Source organism: Scyliorhinus torazame, chromosome 15 (genome assembly GCF_047496885.1).
Source record: "Scyliorhinus torazame isolate Kashiwa2021f chromosome 15, sScyTor2.1, whole genome shotgun sequence".
NCBI classification, from domain to species: Eukaryota; Metazoa; Chordata; class Chondrichthyes; order Carcharhiniformes; family Scyliorhinidae; genus Scyliorhinus; species Scyliorhinus torazame.
Window position 1 is genome coordinate 205,013,295 of NC_092721.1, and position 21,600 is coordinate 205,034,894.

General features: G+C 53.2%; 1 protein-coding gene across 3 annotated transcripts; it reads right to left on the reverse strand.

Annotated features, from left to right (window-relative positions):
* Positions 1-199: 199 nt before the first annotated feature.
* On the reverse strand, positions 200-21,330 carry anapc15 (anaphase promoting complex subunit 15). Of its 3 annotated transcripts, XM_072477482.1 has the most exons (5): positions 20,626-21,311; positions 20,354-20,474; positions 12,067-12,126; positions 9,918-10,058; positions 200-1,522 (listed from the first exon to the last, which is right to left on the reverse strand). In XM_072477482.1, the coding sequence occupies exons 2-5, from the start codon at positions 20,471-20,473 to the stop codon at positions 1,475-1,477; spliced, it is 369 nt and encodes a 122-aa protein (XP_072333583.1). In that variant the 5' UTR covers position 20,474; positions 20,626-21,311; the 3' UTR covers positions 200-1,474. The 3 variants fall into 3 exon arrangements, with proteins under 3 accessions (XP_072333583.1, XP_072333584.1, XP_072333582.1); XM_072477483.1 differs by having other exon boundaries at positions 9,918-10,055; positions 20,354-21,330; XM_072477481.1 differs by having other exon boundaries at positions 20,354-21,309.
* Positions 21,331-21,600: the final 270 nt, after the last annotated feature.

A 21,600-nucleotide genomic window follows, 5' to 3' on the forward strand; every position in this document is an offset into this window, starting at 1 on the left:
CACACGGTATTCCAGTTGTGGTCTCACCAAAAGCCTGTATAATCGCAGCAAAATCTATTTATTCCTGTGTTTCGATAAAGACCAACATGCCCTTTTGTTTTCTTAATTGCTTACTGTTCCTGCATACAAACCTTCTGCCTTCCTTGTACAAGCACACTCAGGTTCTCTTTGCACATTAACACAAACAAGTTTCACACACTTTGAAAAATATTTTGCTTTTTAATAATCTTTATTGTCACAAGTAGGCTTACATTAACACTGCAATGAAGTTACTGTGAAAACCCATTGTCGCCACATTCCGGCGCCTGTTCGGGTACACAGAGAATTCCGAATGTCCAATTCACCTAACAAGCACGTCTTTCGGGGCTTGTGGGAGGAAACCAGAGCAACCGGAGGAAACCCACACAGACACAGGGAGAACGTGCAGACTCCGCACAGACAGTGACCCAAGCCGGGAATCGAATCTGGGACCCTGGCGCTGTGAAGCAACAGTGCTAACCACTGTGCTACCGTGCTGCCCACTCTGTATCTAACCCATGCCATATGTGCCCTGGGAGTGATTGATACCAACAAGTTATATAAATAAATATCAAATAAACTGGACTGGAACTTTAAAGAAAACATTTTATTATACAGTTTGTCAGAAATCTTCCCAGCGAATAGCACAGGCGAGGTAGACAATACAATACTGTAAGCTGGTGAGAGGGGCTCGGTTCAGGGCTCACATTTGACTCGAAGGAGAACATTTTCCCCAGTTGAGAATGTGAAACTTGCTAAGACAGGGTGTGGTTGAGGGGAAGGTCAGAGATGCATTTAAGGGAAGCTCGAGAAGCTCAGTGGAGAGAAAGGAATAGAAGGCCATGCTGAAAGGGTAGGATGAAGAGGGGATGGGAAGAGGCTCTTGTGGAGCAGCATGGTCCAGTTGGGCCGATTGGCCCATAAGTTCTACAACCTGCACAGTGCATGCTTGGCCCCTCCCCTGTCCTCAAAGTCAAGATGGGAAACTCACCACCGAACTCAATAGGCACTGACTCAAACTTCCCCTCAAATCTACAAACATTAAGACAGGACACCCCACTGCACAGACTAAACAAAGTCAATGCTGCTTTGCCAACACTGGCGTAGAGCAGGATTTGTGGCTCAATTGGAAATCTCAAAACACCGGGTCAGGATTTTGAGGATTATGGAACCAATGCCTGGAGATGCAGATCCACCATGATCTCATTGAATAGTGTAACAGTCTTACACGGCTTCCTCCTGTTCCAGTGTAAAAGAGAGCTTGTCGCCCATTAGGAGTTCATATTTCAATCATTGTGCGCACAGAGGAAGCTGGTGTGTGGTGTTGGGGCAGGGCGGGGGCTTCAGAGTCAGGCACATTGTTTGCTACAAGTGTTTCTTCACCCCAAGTTCAATGGGAGAGGGTAAAATTCAACACCATCCCTGGATCTGAAGAGTACAAAGAGTCCTCAGCCCGTTAGATCATCCACTGGTCTTGATCCTGCTCTGCACCCTCCATGTCGATCTACAGGGAACAAGAGATTTAGGGAATTATTGTCATACCCAAAAATAAAAATATAACACTCTGCACTTCAGCAACTCTCCAAGCGTCACTCCAACAGCACCATCCAAACCCCATGGCCACTATCATCTAGAAGGACAAGAGCAGCAGATACCTGGGATCCCCAACAGCTGGAGGTTCCCCTCCAAGTCACTCACCACCCTGACTTGGAAATATATCACCGTTCCTTCACTGACGCTGGGACAAAATCCTGGAACTCACTCCCTAACAGCACGGTGGGTGTACCTACACCACAGGGATTGCAGCGGTTCAAGAAGGCAGCTCACTCACCTTCTGAAGGGCAATTAGGGATGGTCAATCAATGTTGGTCTAACCAGCGACCCCCACATCCATGAACAAATAATGAGCAGTTTGACTGCACTGCAAATCCCAATTTTGAAATGGTAATTTCAATTCCACTCAGTCAATTAAAGGTTCAGTAAGAAGTCTTACAACACCAGGTTAAAGCCCAACAGGTTTGTTTCGAATCACTAGCTTTCGGAGCACTGCTCCTTCCTCAGGTAAATGGAGAGGTGAGTTCCAGAAACATATATATAGACAAATTCAAAGATGCAAGACCATACTTTGAATACGAGTCTTGCAGGTAATTAAGTCTTTACAGGTCCAGACAGAGCAACTGGAGAGAGGGATAATCCCAGGTTAAAGAGGTGTGAATTGTCTCAAAGCCAGAACAGTTAGTAGGATTATCCCTCTCTCCAGTTGCTCTGTCTGGACCTGTAAAGACTTAATTACCTGCAAAGAACTGCATTCAAAGTATCGTCTTGCATCTTTAACTTTGTCTATATGTTTCTGGAACCTACCTCTTCATTCACTGGAAGGAGCAGTGCTCCGAAAGCTAGTGATTCGAAACAAACCTGTTGGACTTTAACCTGGTGTTGTAAGACTTCTTACTGTGCTCACCCCAGTCCAACGCCGGCATCTCCACATCACAATTAAACGTTCAACAGAGAAACTCTCACATTAACATTGACTCTCAAAACATGTCTACATGGGAACAGAGGACCATTCATCCTCTGGAGAATTTTTCTTCAGTTATTCAGTCGGATCACAGTTGATCTGGATCTTAACGCTATCCACCTGCATCGGTGCCAAAACCGTCCAAACGATGGCCTTGATCATCCATCCATCCTGTTGCACATTGTTTTCCAGAGAACAAGATGTTCAGGAGGTTAATAGCCCATGTCCATGTTTTAGCTCACACGGAGTCCCACTCTGCTCCCACCCGTCTGCTCACTGACCTACACTGGCTCCCAGTCCAGCCACATCATGAATTTAAAATTCTCATCCTTGTTTTCAAATCCCTCCAACCACACACCAACCTTCCCCCCTCTCCCGTCATCTCTGCACTCCTCCAATTCTGGCCTATTGTGCGAGGTCAATTTTTTCTTTAAAAAAATAAATAAATTTAGAGTACCCAATCAATTTTTTTCCAATTTAGGGGCAATTTAGCTTGGCCAACCCACCTGCCCAGCACATCTTTGGGCTGTGGGGGCGAAACCCACGCAGACACGGGGAGAATTTGCAAACTCCACACGGACAGTGACCCAGAGCCGGGATCGAACCTGGGACCTCAGCGCCTTGATGCAACAGGGCTCACCCACTGCGCCACCGTGCGGCCCTGTGCATGGCCAATTTTAATCGAGCCACCATTAGTGGCCGTGCCTTCAGCTGCCTGAACCTCAAGTTCTGGAAATCCCTCCCAAAACCTCTTCCCAAAACCCCTCCCGCCTCCCTAAACCCATCCCCAAGCCCCTCCAGCCTCCCTTCCCAAACTCCTCCCACCTCTCCCGCGAACCCTCTACACCTCTCCCCCAAACCCCTCCCTCCTGCCTCTCCCCAAACCCCTCCCTCCTGCCTCTCCCCAAACCCCTCCCTCCCGCCTATCTCCCCAAACCCCTCCCTCCCACCTCTCCCCAAACCCCTCCCCGCCTCTCCCCAAACCCCTCCTGCCACTCACCCCAAACCCCTCCTGCCACTCCCCAAACACCTCCCGCCTCTCTCCTCAAACCCATCCAGCTCTCCCCAAACCTCTCCTGCCTCCCCCTCCCCAAACCCCTCCTGCCTCTCTCCCCAAACCCCTCCTGCTCTCTCCCCAAACCCCTCCCATCTCTCTCCCCAAACCCCTCCCACCACTCTCCCCAAACCCCTCGCACCTCTCTCCCCAAACCCCACCAGCTCTCCCCAAACCCCTCCCACCTCTCTTCCCAAACCCCTCTCACCTCTCTCCCCAAACCCCTCCAGCCTCTCTCCCCAAACCCCTCCAGCTCTCTCCCCAAACCCCTCCCGCCTCTTTCCCCAAACCCCTCCCGCCTCTCCCCAAACCCTCCTGCCTCTCTCCCCAAACCCCTCCCACCTCTCTCCCCAAACCCCTCCAGCTCTCCCCAAGCCCCTCCCACTTCTCTTCCCAAACCCCTCTCACCTCTCTCCCCAAACCCCTCCAGCCTCTCTCCCCAAACCCCTCCAGCTCTCCCCAAACCCCTCCCGCCTCTTTCCCCAAACCCCTCCCGCCTCTCTCCCCAAACCCCTCCCACCTCTCCCCAAACCCCTCCTGCCTCTCTCCCCAAACCCCTCCAGCTCTCCCCAAACCCCTCCTGCCTCCCCTTCCCCAAACCCCTCCAGCTCTCCCCAAACCCCTCCTGCCTTCCCCTCCCCAAACTCCTCCAGCTCTCCCCAAACCCCTCCGCCTCTCTCCCCAAACCCCTCCAGCTCTCCTCAAACCCCTCCAGCTCTCCCCCTACCCAAACCCCTCCTGCCTCTCTCCCCCAAACCACCCCCACCTCTCTCCCCAAACCCCTCCCGCCTCTCCCCAAACCCCTCCTGTCGCTCTCCCCAAAATCCTCCTGCCTCCCCCCAAACACCTCCTGCCTCTCCCCAAATACCTTTTGCCTCTCTCCCCAAACCCCTCCAGCTCTCCCCAAACTCCTCCTGCCTCTCCCCAAACCCCTCCGCCTCTCTCCCCAAACCCCTTGTCTCCACCTACCCAAACCCCTCCTGCCTCTCTCCCCAAACCCCTCCTGCCTCTGCCCAAACCCCTCCTGCCTCTCTCCCCAAACCCCTCCTGCCTCTCTCCCCAAACCCCTCCTGCCTCTCTCCCCAAACCCCTCCCGCCTCTCTCTCCAAACCCCTGCAGCTTCTCTCCCCAAACCCCTCCAGCTCTCTCCAAACTCCTCCTGCCTCTCCCCAAACCCCTCTGCCTCTCTCCCCAAACCCCTCCTGCCTCCCCCTCCCATCTCTCCCTCCCTCTCCCCAAACCCCTCCCATCTCTCCCTCCCTCTCCCCCCAAACCCCTCCATCTCTCCCTCCCTCTCCCCCCAAACCCCTCAATCTCTCCTTGCTCCTTTAAGACGCTTCCTAAAACCAATCTCTTTGACTAAGGTTTTGGTCAACTGACTGAATATCTTTATGTGGTTCGGCGTCGCACGTTGTTTTATAATTCCCTGTGAAGCTCTTTGGAACATTTCATTACACTAAAGATTCTGGATACATATTATATATATATATATATATATATATATATTGTTGTACTGAGCCCAATGGATTGCTCACTCACTGCCTCACACCTCCAAATACTGCCGCAGTGATGCTATCCCCTTTGAGAACAGGACCAACTGATCAGAGTTAACATTTATCTGACCACTTGGGGACCATGCTGAATAGGAGAGGTAGAAATTGGACTTGATTCTGCCGTTAACAATACTGTAAAATAGCAATTCTGTTACTGAACTAATAATCCAGAGAGCGCAAGTTCAAATGACGGTTGGATAATTGAAACTTCGATGAAAGCGATCTGGAAATAAAAGGCAGTGAAAGTGACGATGAAGCTGATAGAATGCAATCTGGTTCATTGATGTCCTTTCGGGAAGGATAGCTGGCACCTTACCCATTCGCCAGCCCCACACCAATACAGCTGATTCCTAAGTGCCCTCAGAGGGTGATGGTTCCGTGGATCAGAATCACTACCCACAGCGTTAGAAGGGGCCGAGGTCCTTCTCAGGGCAGCTATAGATGGTACAAAAAGACAGCATCACCAACGGCAACTATATCTTGTGAGTGGACAGAGAGAGGGTCTTATATCGAGGATCCGTCATGTTGCACCTTCAGACAGCTCGACAGACGTCCAAACCCAACTGTGAGTGACTGATTCAAGTTTGTTTATTATGGACAAATGGTGACAGTAAATGGTAGGTGCAACGCCAAAGTTAGAAGGATGAAAAGTTGACCTGGAGGAATTGTGTGAAGCTGAAAGACATGTTAGCACCAAGAAAACTGAAGCTTGTAACAAGGGGGAAAAATCCTCATAAAGATGCTCTAGTCTCCCCTGTCTGTCTCCGAAACCCGGACAGTCCTTGAAGATCAGTGGAAGGAAATAGAGGCCTTTGAAAATGTGGAAGTTAAGACACATGCTAAAAATTCCATGTATGGGCCACCAGACCGATGAAGAGGTGTTTGAAATTGCAAGAACAAAGTGAGCTCCAGAAAAGATGTCGTCAGATTTTGGCGATTCGGAGCTGGAGCTGCAGAGATATGGAGGCAATGGGGAGGGCGGCAGAGTGAGGGGTCGACCCAGGTGTATAGTTGGATGAGACAGAGCGGTTTCAGACGGGCTACAGTGGACGTGTAAGGATGGCCAAAGACAGGCGAGAGTGACAGAACACCACAGCAGATAGAATTCCAATAGTGCAGAAGGAGGCCAATCAGCCCATCGAGTCTGCACTCACCCGAGGGAAGAGCAACCTAACTAGGTCCAACCCCCCGCCCTATCCCCGTAGCACAGTAACTCCACCTAACCGTTGGACATTAAGGGGCAATTTAGCGAGGCCAATCCACCATCTTTGGACAAGTGGGAGGAAACCGGAGCACGTGGAGGAAGCCCAGGCAGACACGGGGAGAAGAGGAAACCCATGCAGACACGGGGAGAAGAGGAAACCCAGGCAGACACGGGGAGAAGAGGAAACCCAGGCAGACACGGGGAGAGGAAGAAACCCAGGCAGACACGGGGAGAGGAGGAAACCCAGGCAGACACGGAGAGAGGAGGAAACCCAGGCAGACACGGGGAGAGGAGGAAACCCAGGCAGACACGGAGAGAGGAGGAAACCCAGGCAGACACGGGGAGAAGAGGAAACCCAGGCAGACACGGGGAGAGGAGGAAACCCAGGCAGACACGGGGAGAAGAGGAAACCCAGGCAGACACGGGGAGAGGAGGAAACCCAGGCAGACACGGGGAGAAGAGGAAACCCAGGCAGACACGGGGAGAAGAGGAAGCCCAGGCAGACACGGGGAGAGGAGGAAACCCAGGCAGACACGGGGAGAGGAGGAAGCCCAGGCAGACACGGGGAGAGGAGGAAGCCCAGGCAGACACGGGGAGAGGAGGAAGCCCAGGCAGACACGGGGAGAAGAGGAAACCCAGGCAGACACGGGGAGAGGAGGAAGCCCAGGCAGACACGGGGAGAGGAGGAAGCCCAGGCAGACACGGGGAGAAGAGGAAACCCAGGCAGACACGGGGAGAAGAGGAAACCCAGGCAGACACGGGGAGAAGAGGAAACCCAGGCAGACACGGGGAGAGGAGGAAACCCAGGCAGACACGGGGAGAAGAGGAAACCCAGGCAGACACGGGGAGAAGAGGAAACCCAGGCAGACACGGGGAGAAGAGGAAACCCAGGCAGACACGGGGAGAGGAGGAAACCCAGGCAGACACGGGGAGAGGAGGAAACCCAGGCAGACACGGGGAGAGGAGGAAACCCAGGCAGACACGGGGAGAAGAGGAAACCCAGGCAGACACGGGGAGAAGAGGAAACCCAGGCAGACACGGGGAGAAGAGGAAACCCAGGCAGACACGGGGAGAGGAGGAAACCCAGGCAGACACGGGGAGAAGAGGAAGCCCAGGCAGACACGGGGAGAAGAGGAAACCCAGGCAGACACGGGGAGAGGAGGAAACCCAGGCAGACACGGGGAGAAGAGGAAACCCAGGCAGACACGGGGAGAAGAGGAAACCCAGGCAGACACGGGGAGAGGAGGAAACCCAGGCAGACACGGGGAGAAGAGGAAACCCAGGCAGACACGGGGAGAAGAGGAAACCCAGGCAGACACGGGGAGAGGAGGAAACCCAGGCAGACACGGGGAGAAGAGGAAACCCAGGCAGACACGGGGAGAAGAGGAAACCCAGGCAGACACGGGGAGAAGAGGAAACCCAGGCAGACACGGGGAGAGGAGGAAACCCAGGCAGACACGGGGAGAAGAGGAAACCCAGGCAGACACGGGGAGAAGAGGAAACCCAGGCAGACACGGGGAGAAGAGGAAACCCAGGCAGACACGGGGAGAAGAGGAAGCCCAGGCAGACACGGGGAGAGGAGGAAACCCAGGCAGACACGGGGAGAGGAGGAAGCCCAGGCAGACACGGGGAGAGGAGGAAGCCCAGGCAGACACGGGGAGAAGAGGAAACCCAGGCAGACACGGGGAGAGGAGGAAGCCCAGGCAGACACGGGGAGAGGAGGAAGCCCAGGCAGACACGGGGAGAAGAGGAAACCCAGGCAGACACGGGGAGAAGAGGAAACCCAGGTAGACACGGGGAGAAGAGGAAACCCAGGCAGACACGGGGAGAGGAGGAAACCCAGGCAGACACGGGGAGAGGAGGAAACCCAGGCAGACACGGGGAGAAGAGGAAACCCAGGCAGACACGGGGAGAAGAGGAAACCCAGGCAGACACGGGGAGAAGAGGAAACCCAGGCAGACACGGGGAGAAGAGGAAACCCAGGCAGACACGGGGAGAGGAGGAAGCCCAGGCAGACACGGGGAGAAGAGGAAACCCAGGCAGACACGGGGAGAAGAGGAAACCCAGGCAGACACGGGGAGAAGAGGAAACCCAGGCAGACACGGGGAGAGGAGGAAACCCAGGCAGACACGGGGAGAAGAGGAAACCCAGGCAGACACGGGGAGAAGAGGAAACCCAGGCAGACACGGGGAGAAGAGGAAACCCAGGCAGACACGGGGAGAGGAGGAAACCCAGGCAGACACGGGGAGAGGAGGAAACCCAGGCAGACACGGGGAGAGGAGGAAACCCAGGCAGACACGGGGAGAAGAGGAAACCCAGGCAGACACGGGGAGAAGAGGAAACCCAGGCAGACACGGGGAGAAGAGGAAACCCAGGCAGACACGGGGAGAAGAGGAAACCCAGGCAGACACGGGGAGAGGAGGAAACCCAGGCAGACACGGGGAGAGGAGGAAACCCAGGCAGACACGGGGAGAGGAGGAAACCCAGGCAGACACGGGGAGAAGAGGAAACCCAGGCAGACACGGGGAGAAGAGGAAACCCAGGCAGACACGGGGAGAAGAGGAAACCCAGGCAGACACGGGGAGAGGAGGAAACCCAGGCAGACATGGGGAGAGGAGGAAACCCAGGCAGACACGGGGAGAAGAGGAAACCCAGGCAGACACGGGGAGAGGAGGAAACCCAGGCAGACACGGGGAGAGGAGGAAACCCAGGCAGACACGGGGAGAAGAGGAAACCCAGGCAGACACGGGGAGAGGAGGAAACCCATGCAGACACGGGGAGAAGAGGAAACCCAGGCAGACACGGGGAGAAGAGGAAGCCCAGGCAGACACGGGGAGAAGAGGAAACCCAGGCAGACACGGGGAGAGGAGGAAACCCAGGCAGACACGGGGAGAAGAGGAAACCCAGGCAGACACGGGGAGAAGAGGAAACCCAGGCAGACACGGGGAGAGGAGGAAACCCAGGCAGACACGGGGAGAGGAGGAAACCCAGGCAGACACGGGGAGAGGAGGAAACCCAGGCAGACACGGGGAGAGGAGGAAACCCAGGCAGACACGGGGAGAAGAGGAAACCCATGCAGACACGGGGAGAAGAGGAAGCCCAGGCAGACACGGGGAGAAAGTGTAAACTCCACACAGTGACCCAAGGTTGGAATTGATCCCGGGTCCCTGGCTCTGTGTGGCAGCAATGCTAACCACTGTGCCACCGTGCCGCCCCCTCTCCTGGTAGGAGTAGCTACGAGCAGCAGCAGTAGCCACCATCTAAATCAAGCACGAGGTCTCTTGGTGCCTTATTGTTATACGCAGGGAGCACCACGTTTAGGTCCCACTGGGAAAACTGGAGCCTGGGCTGAGTTTTACGGTTGAGGTTATCCAGGCCTAACAAGCAACGGCCGCCAAAATGCTAGGTTGTTTTTACGTTTGTGCCACCCTCATTGCCTCCCCAATTTCATCAGTTGACTCACTTGGGACAAAGGGCAGCTGCCAGCAGGGTACGAGTGATTCTGTCACGGAAAAGATGGCAGCCCCACCCCACTGTGCTGCGGTTATCCCCACCCGTCATAACACTCACCTCATTTATCTCTCCGTCATCGGGTGACTCATTGTAATCATTCATCTCGTCCATGTCCTGCATGTCCTCATCTTCCTCAGAGTCCTCTTCGCTGTCCTCGTCATCTTCATCATCCTCCTCTTCCTCATCATCATAGTTCTGCTGTGAGCAACCCCAACAGACCATTAATCAAAAGAGAGTTGATTATATCACATAATTACACTCGACATAGTAAAGATTTAGACTCATGACTCAACTCTCCGAAATACCCGAAAACGTTTCATGTAGGAACAGGAAAAGGCTATTTATCCCCTCGAGCCTGTTCCAACATTCAATAGCTGATCTGCATTTTAACTCTATTTATCCATCTTGGTTCTGTAACCCTTAACGACCTTCTCCAACAAAAATCTAGCAATTTCAAGTCTTGACGTATTCAGTTCTATCGCCCAGAAGATTAAGGGCAGCAGATACATGTGAACACCATCACTTACGAGTACCCTTCCAAGCCTCACACCACCCTGACTTGGAAATATATTGGCCTTTCCTTCACTGTCACTGGGTCAAAATTCAGGAACCCTCTCCCTAACAGCACTGTGGGTGTACCTACACATGGATTGCAGCGGCTCAAGAAGGCAGCTCACCACCACCTTCTCAAGGGGCCATTAGGGATGGGCATTAAATGCTGCCCAGCCAGAGACACCAAAGTCCCAAGAAAGTCAATACATTCCTTTAATCATTTTGATTAAGTTACCACTGAATCTCCACAGACAGACAGCAAAGTGTGTTGGAACATTTTGCGTCCCATTAAAGCCATTGCTGGAACTCACTGCAACTCTCCGGCACGTCTTGTGGTTCTGTGCCTGCCTCTGAGCCAAAAGCTCAGTCGCAAAGGTTCATGTCCCAGTCCAGGACGTGATGGCTGAGGAAGGTGTGTTCATAATGAGACCAAACAGGTAATCAACCTGTCAGTCCCTCCAACCACACACGCCAAGGGCAGGTGGTAAGAGCGGGAGATCTTCCTGGTCAGCCACATGGAGGAAAGAACGCTGGAGCCTCGACCATCACCATCCACAACTCCAGGCTACAATGTGTATGTTCACAGCAACTTGCATTCCCTGTCTGAACTGTAACAGACCACCGCCAAAAAGAGAACGTGCCCAATAACATTCTTTTTTAGGAGACATGGTGGTGGTAATGTCATTGGACGAGTAAACCAGAAGCTCCAGGCCAATGCTCTGGGGACATGGGTTCAAATCCCAACACGGCAACTGGTGGAATTTAAATTCAATGAATAAACCTGGAACATAAATCTCTCAGTGATGAAACTATCATCGATTGTTGTAAAAACCCATCTGGTTCACTAATGTCCTTCAGGGAAGGAAATCTGCCGTCCTTACCCGGTCTGGCCTACACGTGACTCCAGACCCACGGCTATGTGGTTGACTCTGAAATGGCCGAGCGAGACTCAGCAATTAGGGATGGGCAACAAATGCCGGCCCAGCCCAGCGATGCCCACATCATTGAAAGTATTTAAAAAGATTCCCTCCCACATGCAACACAGCCCATTTTAAAATGTACGCAGCGGGAGCTGGTCATTCAGCTCCTCACGGGCAGCACGGTGGCGCAGTGGGTTAGCCCTGCTGCCTCACGGCGCCGAGGTGCCAGGTTCGATCCCGGCTCTGGGTCACTGTCCGTGTGGAGTTTGCACATTCTCCCCGTGTTTGCGTGGGTTTCGCCTCCACAACCCAAAGATGTGCAAGGAACACGCTAAATTGCCCCTTCATTGGGAAAAAAAATTAATTGGGTACTCTAAATTTATTTTTATTTTTTAAATTAAAAACAAATTCAGCTCCTCAGATCAGCAAAGAATACGGCTGAACCGGACCTTAACTCCACTCTCCTGCCTGCTCCCCGTATTGCTTCATTCTCTTCAATCCAAAAATCTACCAATCGCACGATGAACTGGTGTTGAATTATATTCAATAATTCCAAAGATTCACAACACTTTGAAGGAAAGAAATCCACAAATCAGTCCAAAAGGACCAATTCCTTTCCCTAGGGTCGCTGTTCCCTTTGTTACCAGAATTTCCCCAACCTCACTGCACAAAAAGACCGCATTAATTTAAATCAAACAGCGGTGCTTGTTACAGAGATCCAGTCAGACACTCACCTCCGAAGCAGGCTTTCCAATTGGGACTAAAGAATTGTTCTTCTCAGCGATACTCTGCAGCTGTGTGCAGAAAGGCAAGAGAGATAGAGAGAAATAAAATTGACAAAATTATAATCTTACAGCCCAGAGGATATTCATTACAGAAATATAGCTCACCCACCAGCCCCGTTAACAACAACATCCTGAGCTCCCCAAATATCTGTCAGGGTCGGGAGGGGGTGGGAGAGAAGAAGATCCCATTGTTGGCGGGGGGGTGGGATCTTAGTCTCACATATCATTAGAAATACTTTGCACGACGAATGACAAAATCCAAGAATTATTACAGCGCAAGAGACCATTCAGCCCATCATGCCTGCACAGGCTCTCAGAAAGAGCATCTCTCTTAGTGTCATTCTCCCACCTTCTCCCCGTAACCCTGCACATTCTTTCTCTGCAGATAACAGTCTAATTCCCTTTGGAAAGCTTCCATTGAACCTCCTTCCACCACTCTCAGGCAGAGCATTCCAGACTCTCGCCACTTGCTGCGTCAGGAAGTTTTTTCTCATGTCGATTTTGCTTCTTTTACCAATTACTTGAAACCTGCGCTCTCTCATTCTCAGTCCTTCCACAAGTGGGAACAGTTTCAACCCTCACCGCTGTTCCTACCCCTGTGATTGTAAATACCTCCATCAAATCTCCTCTCAACCGTCTCTTCTCCAAGGAAAACGATCCCAACTTCTCCAATCTATTGTCTGAACTGAAGTTCCTAATCCCTGCAACTAATCTCATTAACTTTTCTGTTTCCTCTCCAATGTCTTCACATCTTTCCTAGAGCGTGGTGCCCAGAAATGGACAGAATGCTCCAGCGGAGGCTCAAGTTCAGCATAATGTTCTTGCTCTGATACACTATGCTCTATTAATGAATAATAATTAATGAAGCCCTGGATATTGTATCTGCTCTCTCAACCTGCCCTGCCACTTTCATTGATACAGCCAGATCCCTCGGCTCCAGCACCCGCTTTTAGAATGACACCATTTTATATTGTCTTATAATGTTCTTCCTACCAAAATGAAGCACTTCACATATCTCTGCATTGAACTTCATTGGCCACATGTCTGCCCAATTCCACCAACTTGTATGTTCTTTTGAAGTTCTACACTATTCTCCTAACAGTTGACTTTCAAGTTACGTATCATTCCCTAACTTTAATACTGTTCATTGCAGGGCAGCAGGGTGGTGCAGTGGATTAGCCCTACTGCCTCATGGCGCCGAGGTCCCAGGTTCGATCCCGGCTCTGGGTCACTGTCCGTGTGGAGTTTACACATTCTCACCGTATTTACGTGGGTTTCACCCCAACAACCCAAAGATGTGCAGGGTAGGTTAATTGGCCACGTTAAATTGCCCCTTAATTGGAAAAAAAGAATTGGGTACTCTAAATTTATTTATTTTTAAAAATATTGCGCACTGTACACCAATGTTTCGGTCATTAGTATTAATAATGCGAATAATTTAATTTCTTGCAAAACCTTCAAATTTACTTGTCACGAATGTGTATTTTCATTCTCTGCTCCAATAGCTTCACTTGTGTGAAGTGATGTTTGAATTCACTGTATCTGGACTTCCGGGTGTGACTATGCTGAGGTAGGTCGCACGTCCGGCAGCTCCCGCCGGGAACGGACTTTTGGGCTCTCCAGAGGGGCCCCAACGTCAATTGTTCGACGGCTTCCAGTGTGGGAAGGTGACAGCAAGGTCCCCCCGACATTATATGGATTGGACCAGGAGTGAGCGGTTAAAAAAGTGATCTTGGGGCAGCGGAAAGTCCGAGGGAGGAAAAGCAAGATGGCGGCGGGTGGAGACCAAGCAGCATGGGCGCAGTGGTCGCAGGAGCAGCAGGAGTTTCTTAAACGCTGCTTTGAGGAGCTGAAGACAGAAATGCTGGCGCCAATGAAGGCGGCGATTGAGAAGCTTGTGGAGACCCAGAAGGCCCAAGGGGCGGCTATCCGGGAGGTGCGGCAAAAGCCTCGGAGAATGAGGATGAGATCTTGGGCCTGGCGGTGAAGGTGGAGGCGCACGAGGCGCTGCACAAGAGGTGGCAGGAAAAATTCGAGGACCTGGAGAATAGGCCGAGGAGGAAGAATCTTCGGATTCTGGGTCTCCCTGAAGGAGTGGAGGGGCCCGATGCCAGGGCATATATGAGCACGATGCTCAATTCGCTGATGGGCGCGGGAGCTTTCCCGAGGCCCCTGGAGCTAGATGGGGCTCATCGGGCCCTGGCAAGGAGACCCAAAGCCAACGAGCCGCCAAGGGCTGCAGTGGTGAGGTTCCACCGCTTTATGGACAGAGAGTGTGTCCTGAGATGGGCCAAAAAAGAGCGGAGCAGCAGGTGGGAGAACATGGAGATCCGAATTTACCAGCACTGGAGTGTGGAGGTAGCTAAGAAGAGGGCTGGTTTTAACCGGGCTAAGGCTGTGCTCCATCGGAAGGGGGTGAAGTTCGGGATGCTGCAGCCCGCGCGATTGTGGGTCACGTTCCAAGATCGGCACCACTATTTTGAAAAGCCCGATGAGGCATGGAACTTTATCCAGTCTGAAAAGTTGGACTCAAGCTGAGGGTTTGTCGTGGGGGGATGTTTACTGTGTTTACTGCGTTTGGAGAATGTTCTTTTTGTTTTGGTGCTGGGTGGGGATGGGTGAATGGATTTGATGTGGGGGCTGTGGGAGAGTGTGGGTGTCGGTGTTGGAGGGGCAGGGCCCCGCGGAGCAAGAGGGGGGGTGGAGGCCCAGGGATGGGGAGTTGGGGTAAGGCCGCAAAAAGGAGCTGCGCCAGAGGGGGTGGGGCCGGCTCAGGAATGCGCGGGCTTTTTCCCGCGGTAGGGAAGGGTGGGGGGGGGGGGGGGGGGGGTGCTGGAGAGGAGCGCGCACTGACTGCCAAGGGATGGGGGGATTCTCTCACTGGGGGGTCGATGGAATGGCGGGAGAGGCCGGGGTCAGCTGACTTACGGGAGTGTCATGGGGGGAGCAAAATGGCTACATGTGGATCTGGGGGGGGGGGGGCGGGACAGGGTTGCTGCTGCATTGGCCAAAAGGGAGCTGGAAGCGGGAGAGGTAGTCGGGGCGGGGGTCTGCCGCCTGGGGGACTGGAGGGCGTGGGAGGCACGGGCACGTGGCTGGCATGGAAAAGGAGATGGCTAGTCAGCAGGGGGGGGGGGGGGGGGCAGGGTGTGCGGGTGGTACTGGTGAACGTATATGCCCCGAATTGTGACAATGCCGGATTTATGAAACGCATGTTGGGTCGGATTCCGGATCTGGAGGTAGGAAGCTTGATAATAGGGGGGGACTTCAACACGGTGCTGGACCCAGCACTGGACCGCTCTAGGTCCAGGACGGGTAACAGGCCGGCTGCGGCTAAGGTGCTCAGGGAGTTTATGGACCAGATGGAGGGAGTGGATCCATGGAGGGCCACTGGCCAGGGAATTTTCCTTCTTTTCCCACGTCCATAGAGCCTACTCCCGGATAGATTTTTTCATTTTGAGTAGGGCGCTAATCCCGAAAGTGGAGGGAACGGAATATCTCAGACCATGCCCGCATTGGGTGGAGCTGAAATTGGGGGAGGAGAGGGACCAGCGACCGCTGTGGCCCCTCGATGTGGGACTATTGGCGGATGAGGTGGTGTGCGGGGGTGCATTGAAAAATATTTGGAGGCCAACGACAACGGGGAGGTGCAGGTGGGGGTAGTCTGGGAGGCGCTGAAGGCGGTGGTAGTCTGGGAGGCGCTAAAGTCGGTGGTCAGGGGAGAGCTGATCTCCATTAGAGCCCACAGGGAGAAGAGAGAGGGGAGGGAGAGGGAGAGGTTGGTGGGGGAGATTTTAAGGGTGGCTATGAGTTATGCAGGATCCCCCGAGGAGGGGCTACTTAGGGAGCGACGGAACCTCCAGACGGAATTCGACCTGTTGACCATGGGGAAAGCAGAGGCACAGTGGAGGAAAGCGCAGGGGGCAACGTACGAGCATGGGGAGAAGGCGAGTCAGATGCTGGCACACAAGCTTCGTAAGAGGGAGGCAGCGAGGGAGATTGGTGGAGTTAAGGATAGAGGGGGAATACGGTGCGGGGTGCGGTGAGAATAAACAAGGTATTTAGGGACTTCTATGGGGATCTGTACAGGTCTGAGCCCCCAGCGGGGGAGGAGGGGATGCGACGATTCTTAGATCAGCTGAGGTTCCCGAGGGTGGAGGAGGAGGTGGCTGGTTTGGGGGCGCTGATTGGGCTGGAGGAGCTGGTTAAAGGATTGGGGAGCATGCAGGCGGGGAAGGCCCCGGGGCCGGATGGGTTCCCGGTTGAATTCTACAGGAAATACGTGGACCTGCTGGGCTCGTTGCTAGTGAGGACTTTCAATAAGGCGAGGGAGGGGGGGGACCTTGCCCCCGACAATGTCCAGGGTGCTGATTTATTTGATCCTGAAGCGGGACAAGGACCCACTGCAATGTGGGTCGTATAGACCGATCTCGCTCCTCAATGTTGATGCTAAGTTGCTGGCAAAGGTGCTGGCTACGAGAATTGAGGACTGTTTCCCGGGGCTACGATTCATGAGGACCAGACGGGATTTGTGAAGGGTAGGCAATTAAATACAAATGTGCGGAGGCTCCTCAAAGTGATTATGATGCCCTCGGTGGAGGGGGAACCGGAGGTAGTGGCAGCTATGGAAGAGGAGAAGGCCTTCGACCGGGTGGAGTGGGAGTATCTTTGGGAAGTGTTGCGGAGGTTTGGGTTCAGGGAGGGGTTCAGCGGCTGGGTCAGGTTGCTATATAGAGCCCCGGTGGCGAGTATGGCTACGAATCGGCGGAGGTCGGAGTACTTTTGGCTGTACCGGGGTTCGAGGCAGGGGTGCCCCCTGTTCCCCTTGTTGTTTGCACTGGCAATTGAGCCTCTGGCCATGGCACTAAGGGAGTCCAGGAAATGGGGGGCACTGGTCCAGGGGGGAGAGGAACATCGGGTGTCGTTGTATGCTGACGACCTGTTGCTGTATGTGGCAGATCCAGTGGAGGGGATGGCGGAGGTCATGCGGATCCTAAGGGAGTTTGGGGACTTTTCGGGGTATAAACTCAACGTAGGGAAGAGTGAGCTCTTTGTGGTGCATTCAGGAGACCAGGGAAGGGGGATAGACGAGCTGTCGCTGAAGAGGGCGGAAAGGAGCTGTTGGTACCTAGGGATCCAAGTAGCTAGGAGTTGGGGGGCCCTGCACAAGCTCAATTTGACGCGGTTGGTGGAGCAGACGGAGGATTTTAAAAGATGGGATATGCTACCACTCTCACTAGCGGGTAGGATGCAGTCGGTCAAAATGACGGTCCTCCCGAGGTTTCGCTTTGTGTTCCAGTGCCTTCCCATTATGATCCCAAGGCCTTTTTCAAATGGGTAAGTAGGAGCATCATGGGTTTTGTGTGGACGAATAAGACCCCGAGGTTGAAGAGATGGTTTCTGGAGCGTAGCGGGGTGGGGGGCTGCTGGCGCTGCCGAATTTGTGCGGCTATTATTGGGCAGCCAATGTGGCGATGATCCGTAAGTTGGTAATGGAGGGAGAGGGGCGGCGTGGAAGAGGCTAAGATGGCGGCCAGTGTGGGCACGAGCCTGAGGGCGCTGGCGACGGCACTGCTGCCGCTCTCGCCGACAAGGTACACCACGAGGCCGGTGGTGGCGGCGACGCTGAAGGTCTGGGGGCAGTGGAGGCGACACAGGGGCGAGGTGGGAACCTCGGTTTGGTCCCCGATTCGGGAGAATCATCGGTTCGTCCCGGGGAGGATGGATGGGGGGTTTTGGAGCTGGCGTCGGGCAGGGATTAGAAGAATGGGGGACCTGTTCATCGATGGGACGTTTGCGAGCCTAGAGTCGCTGGAGGAGAAGTTTGGGTTACCCCCGGGAAACGCTTTCAGGTACATGCAAGTGAGGGCGTTTGTGAGGCGGCAGGTGAGGGAATTCCCGCTGCTCCCGGCACAGGGGATTCAGGACAGGGTGATTTCGGGTGTATGGGTTGGAGAAGGCAAAGTTTTGGCGATTTACCAGGAGCTGAAGGAGGCCTCCGTGGAGGAGTTAAAGGGAGGAGATAGATGAGGGTCTGTGGGCTGATGCCCTGAGTAAGGTTAATTCTTCCTCCTCTTGCGCCAGGCTCAGCCTAATACAGTTCAAAGTTACTCACAGAGCGCATATGACAGGGGCGAGGTTGAGTAGGTTCGTTGAGGTGGAGGACAGATGTGGGAGGTGCTCGGGAAGCCCGGCAAATCACGTCCATATGTTCTGGTCGTGCCCGGCACTGGATGGGTTTTGGAGGAGTTTTGCGAGGACTATGTCCAAGGTGGTGAAAGCCCGGGTCAAGACGAGCTGGGGGTTGGCATTATTTGGGGTAACGGACGAGCCGGGAGTGCAGGAGGCGAAAGAGGCCGGGATTCTGGCCTTTGCGTCCCTGGTAGCCCGGCGGAGGATTTTGCTATTATGGAAAGATGAGAAGCCCCCTAGTATGGAAGCTTGGATCAATGACATGGCAGGGTTCATCAAGCTGGAGAGGATAGTTTGCCTTGCGAGGGTCTGTGCAGGGGCTCTTCAGGCGGTGGCAACCGTTCCTAGACTATCTCGCGGAGCGTTAGGAGGAGGTCAGCAGCAGCAGCAGCCCATAGGCGGGGGGGGGGTCTTTTGGGGGGGGCGTTTGGTGGGGCGGGGGGCTTCCCTATTGGTGCTTTTAAATGTCATATGGGGGGTTATTGTATATGGGGAAATCCAATGTATAATTTTTGATTGTTGTGTTCGTTTCTTTCTTTTTGTTGGGGGGGGGGGGGGTTTGTTGAAAATCTGTTGAAAAAATTTGAATAAATATATTTTTTAAAAAAAATAATTCACTGTATCTGTGCCATTTAATATTATATAATTGGGGGAATTCTCTCCTAAACTTTCATTCCTCGGACTAGAAGTCAGCCTCTTCACACTTGGGGTCATTCCTGCTCTGCTCACCTCCGCCCCACACCTAGGTACACAACCTGGACAACAATTAGTGGTAGGCAATGACCACCTCCAACAAGAGAAACTCGAACCATCTTCTCTTGATATACAAAGCTGAATCCTCCACCATCAACATTCTGGGGAATTACCATTGACCAGTAAAGGAACTGGAACAGCCATATATATATTTATATATATATATATATATATATATATATATATACTGTGGCTACAAGAGCAGGTCAAAGGCAGGGAGTCCTGCGCGAGTAACTCACCTCGTAACTCCCCAAGACCTGTCCACAATCTACAAGGCACAAGTCAGGAGGACTGTCTGAGAGGAGGAGAGAGATATGGAGAAGCAGAGAGCTTTAGGGAGGGCCTGGCAGATCTTTGAGGCTCAGGGGACTGAAGTCACAGCCTCCGATGGGGGAGCACATGACAAAAGGAACGTGGGAGAGGGAGGAGGTCACTGAGCCTTTGGGCCTGGTCCACTGTTCAGTGAAGATCACGGCTGATTTGTAAAACAGCTCCATAGACCCACATTTCCCCCATTATCCCTTAATACCTGTTGGATAAAACAAATCATCAATCTCAGATATAAATTTAAGAGCTAATAAAGCATCAACTGCTATTTGCAGATTTCCAAATTTCCTCCTCCTTTGTGTCTAGCCATGTTTCCAAACTTTAACACGGATCACGAAGGGTTGGAATCAGAGATGATGCATGATTTCAAAGACGATAGGATGGGCAGCTAAGGGGGAATAAAACTTGCAGACTTACAGTGGGGAATGGGACTGACTGGATTAACTCAATGGGTTAAACGGCCTCCTTCTGTAAAGTAATAAGTGTGATAGAATACTGTCCACTTGCCTGGAGGAGTGCAGCTCCCACAATGCTCAAAATGCTCGACAAATCAGCCTGTTTGATTAACATCCCCATCCACCACCTTCACCACTGGTGCTGCAGCCCGTGTACACCAGCTACAAGATGCACGATAGCAATCCACCAAGGCTCCTTAGACACACCTTCCAAACCCATGAACTCCACCGTCTAGGATAAGGACAGTAAAGATGTGGGAACCACCACCTGCAAGTTCTCCTCCAAGGCCCTGACCATCCTGACTTGAAAGTATATCACCATTCCTTCACTGTCAACAGGTCAAACGCCTGGAACTCCCTCCCTAATAGCACTGTCGGTGCACCTACACATGGACGGCAGCTCACCATCACCGGCTCTGAGCAATTTTGGATGGACAACAGATACTGGTCTAACCGACCAGCACCAACATCGCAGGAATGATTTATAGAAAGAACAGACTGACACTGACCCAAGCCTGATGCTGGTTTTCTTGTTGTTGAAGTTCATTTTCATCCACACACGGTCGATCCAGATTAAACCACAATGACTCCGTCACTCGGGGAAAGAGTGAGGGAAAAAGTGTTGACATCCTCAAAAGACAGAAAACAAAATACTTCAGTTAGGAACTGAGGAAGGCAAGCTTTTTCTGGACTTCCATCTATTTGGAAAGTAAGTGGAGCTGCAGATCTGAGAGCTTTGTGCATTTTTATGCCTCTCTCCCAAGGGCTCTGGGTCACGTACCCCAGCTCGCTCGTTCCAATAGCCAGTCTTCAGGCAGTAAGGTCAGAGCATCAGCTACTCAAGCACTAATGATCGATGTTTTATTAACCAAGGGTATTCAATTGATTCTCGGCCTTTTGGCCAAGATCAAGCGTGATGTCAGGTGTAATGTCCGGATTTGTTGCCTGTCTTAGGGGGATCATGATTTGGATTCAGTTGAAATGAAAATCGCTTATTGTCACGAGTAGGCTTCAATGAAGTTACTGTGAAAAGCCCCTAGTCGCCACATTCCAGCGCCTGTTCGGGGAGGCTGTTACGGGAATTGAACCGTGCTGCTGGCCTGCCTTCAAAGCCAGCGATTTAGCCCAGTGAGCTAAACCAGCTCCATTTTGAATTGGTGTTTGGAGCAGGCAAGGAGCTGGATGAGGGGTTTGCTCCTGTCCACACTCTGAGCTCCGGCTCTGTAACTCTGATAAAGGAATAATAAACCCGAGGATATTCAGGGATAGGGGGCCAAGCTGGGTATGAGGGGACAGTCTGGAGGGACCGGCTCGGCCTGCATTCTTTCGCACGGGCTTTGCGTTGGGAATGGCAGGACTGGCTCAGCGTGGAGCACAGGAGGAGGCCATTTGGCCCATTGGGTCTGGGCCAGCAGGGCAGAGGCTGCATCGCGTGGTTTGCTGTGGCTGCAGCTAGAGGTGATGGCCACTGGGGGGAGTCAGTGGCTCTGAGGGATGGGGTGGGTGATGAGGGGGATGGGGTTGGGTGAGGGGATGGGGTTGGGTGAGGGGGGGGGTTGGGGGTGGGTGAGGAGGGGGTTGGGGTGAGGAGGGGGTTGGGGGTGAGGAGGGGGTTGGGGGTGAGGAGGGGGTTGGGGGTGAGGAGGGGATTGGGGGTGGGTGAGGGGGGGTTGAGGAGGGGATTGGGGGTGAGGAGGGGATTGGGGGGGGGGTGAGGAGGGGATTGGGGGGGTGAGGAGGGGATTGGGGGGTGAGG

Coding starts and splice junctions, on each gene's coding strand:
- anapc15 (XM_072477482.1), bottom strand. CDS start 20,473: ATGTCAACACTTTTTCCCTCACTCTTTCCCCGAGTGACGGAGTCATTG. Junction 10,059..12,066: donor TTGGAAAGCCTGCTTCGGAG/GTGAGTGTCTGA, acceptor GGTTGCTCACAG/CAGAACTATGATGATGAGGA. Junction 1,523..9,917: donor ATGACGGAGAGATAAATGAG/GTGAGTGTTATG, acceptor TGTTCCCTGTAG/ATCGACATGGAGGGTGCAGA.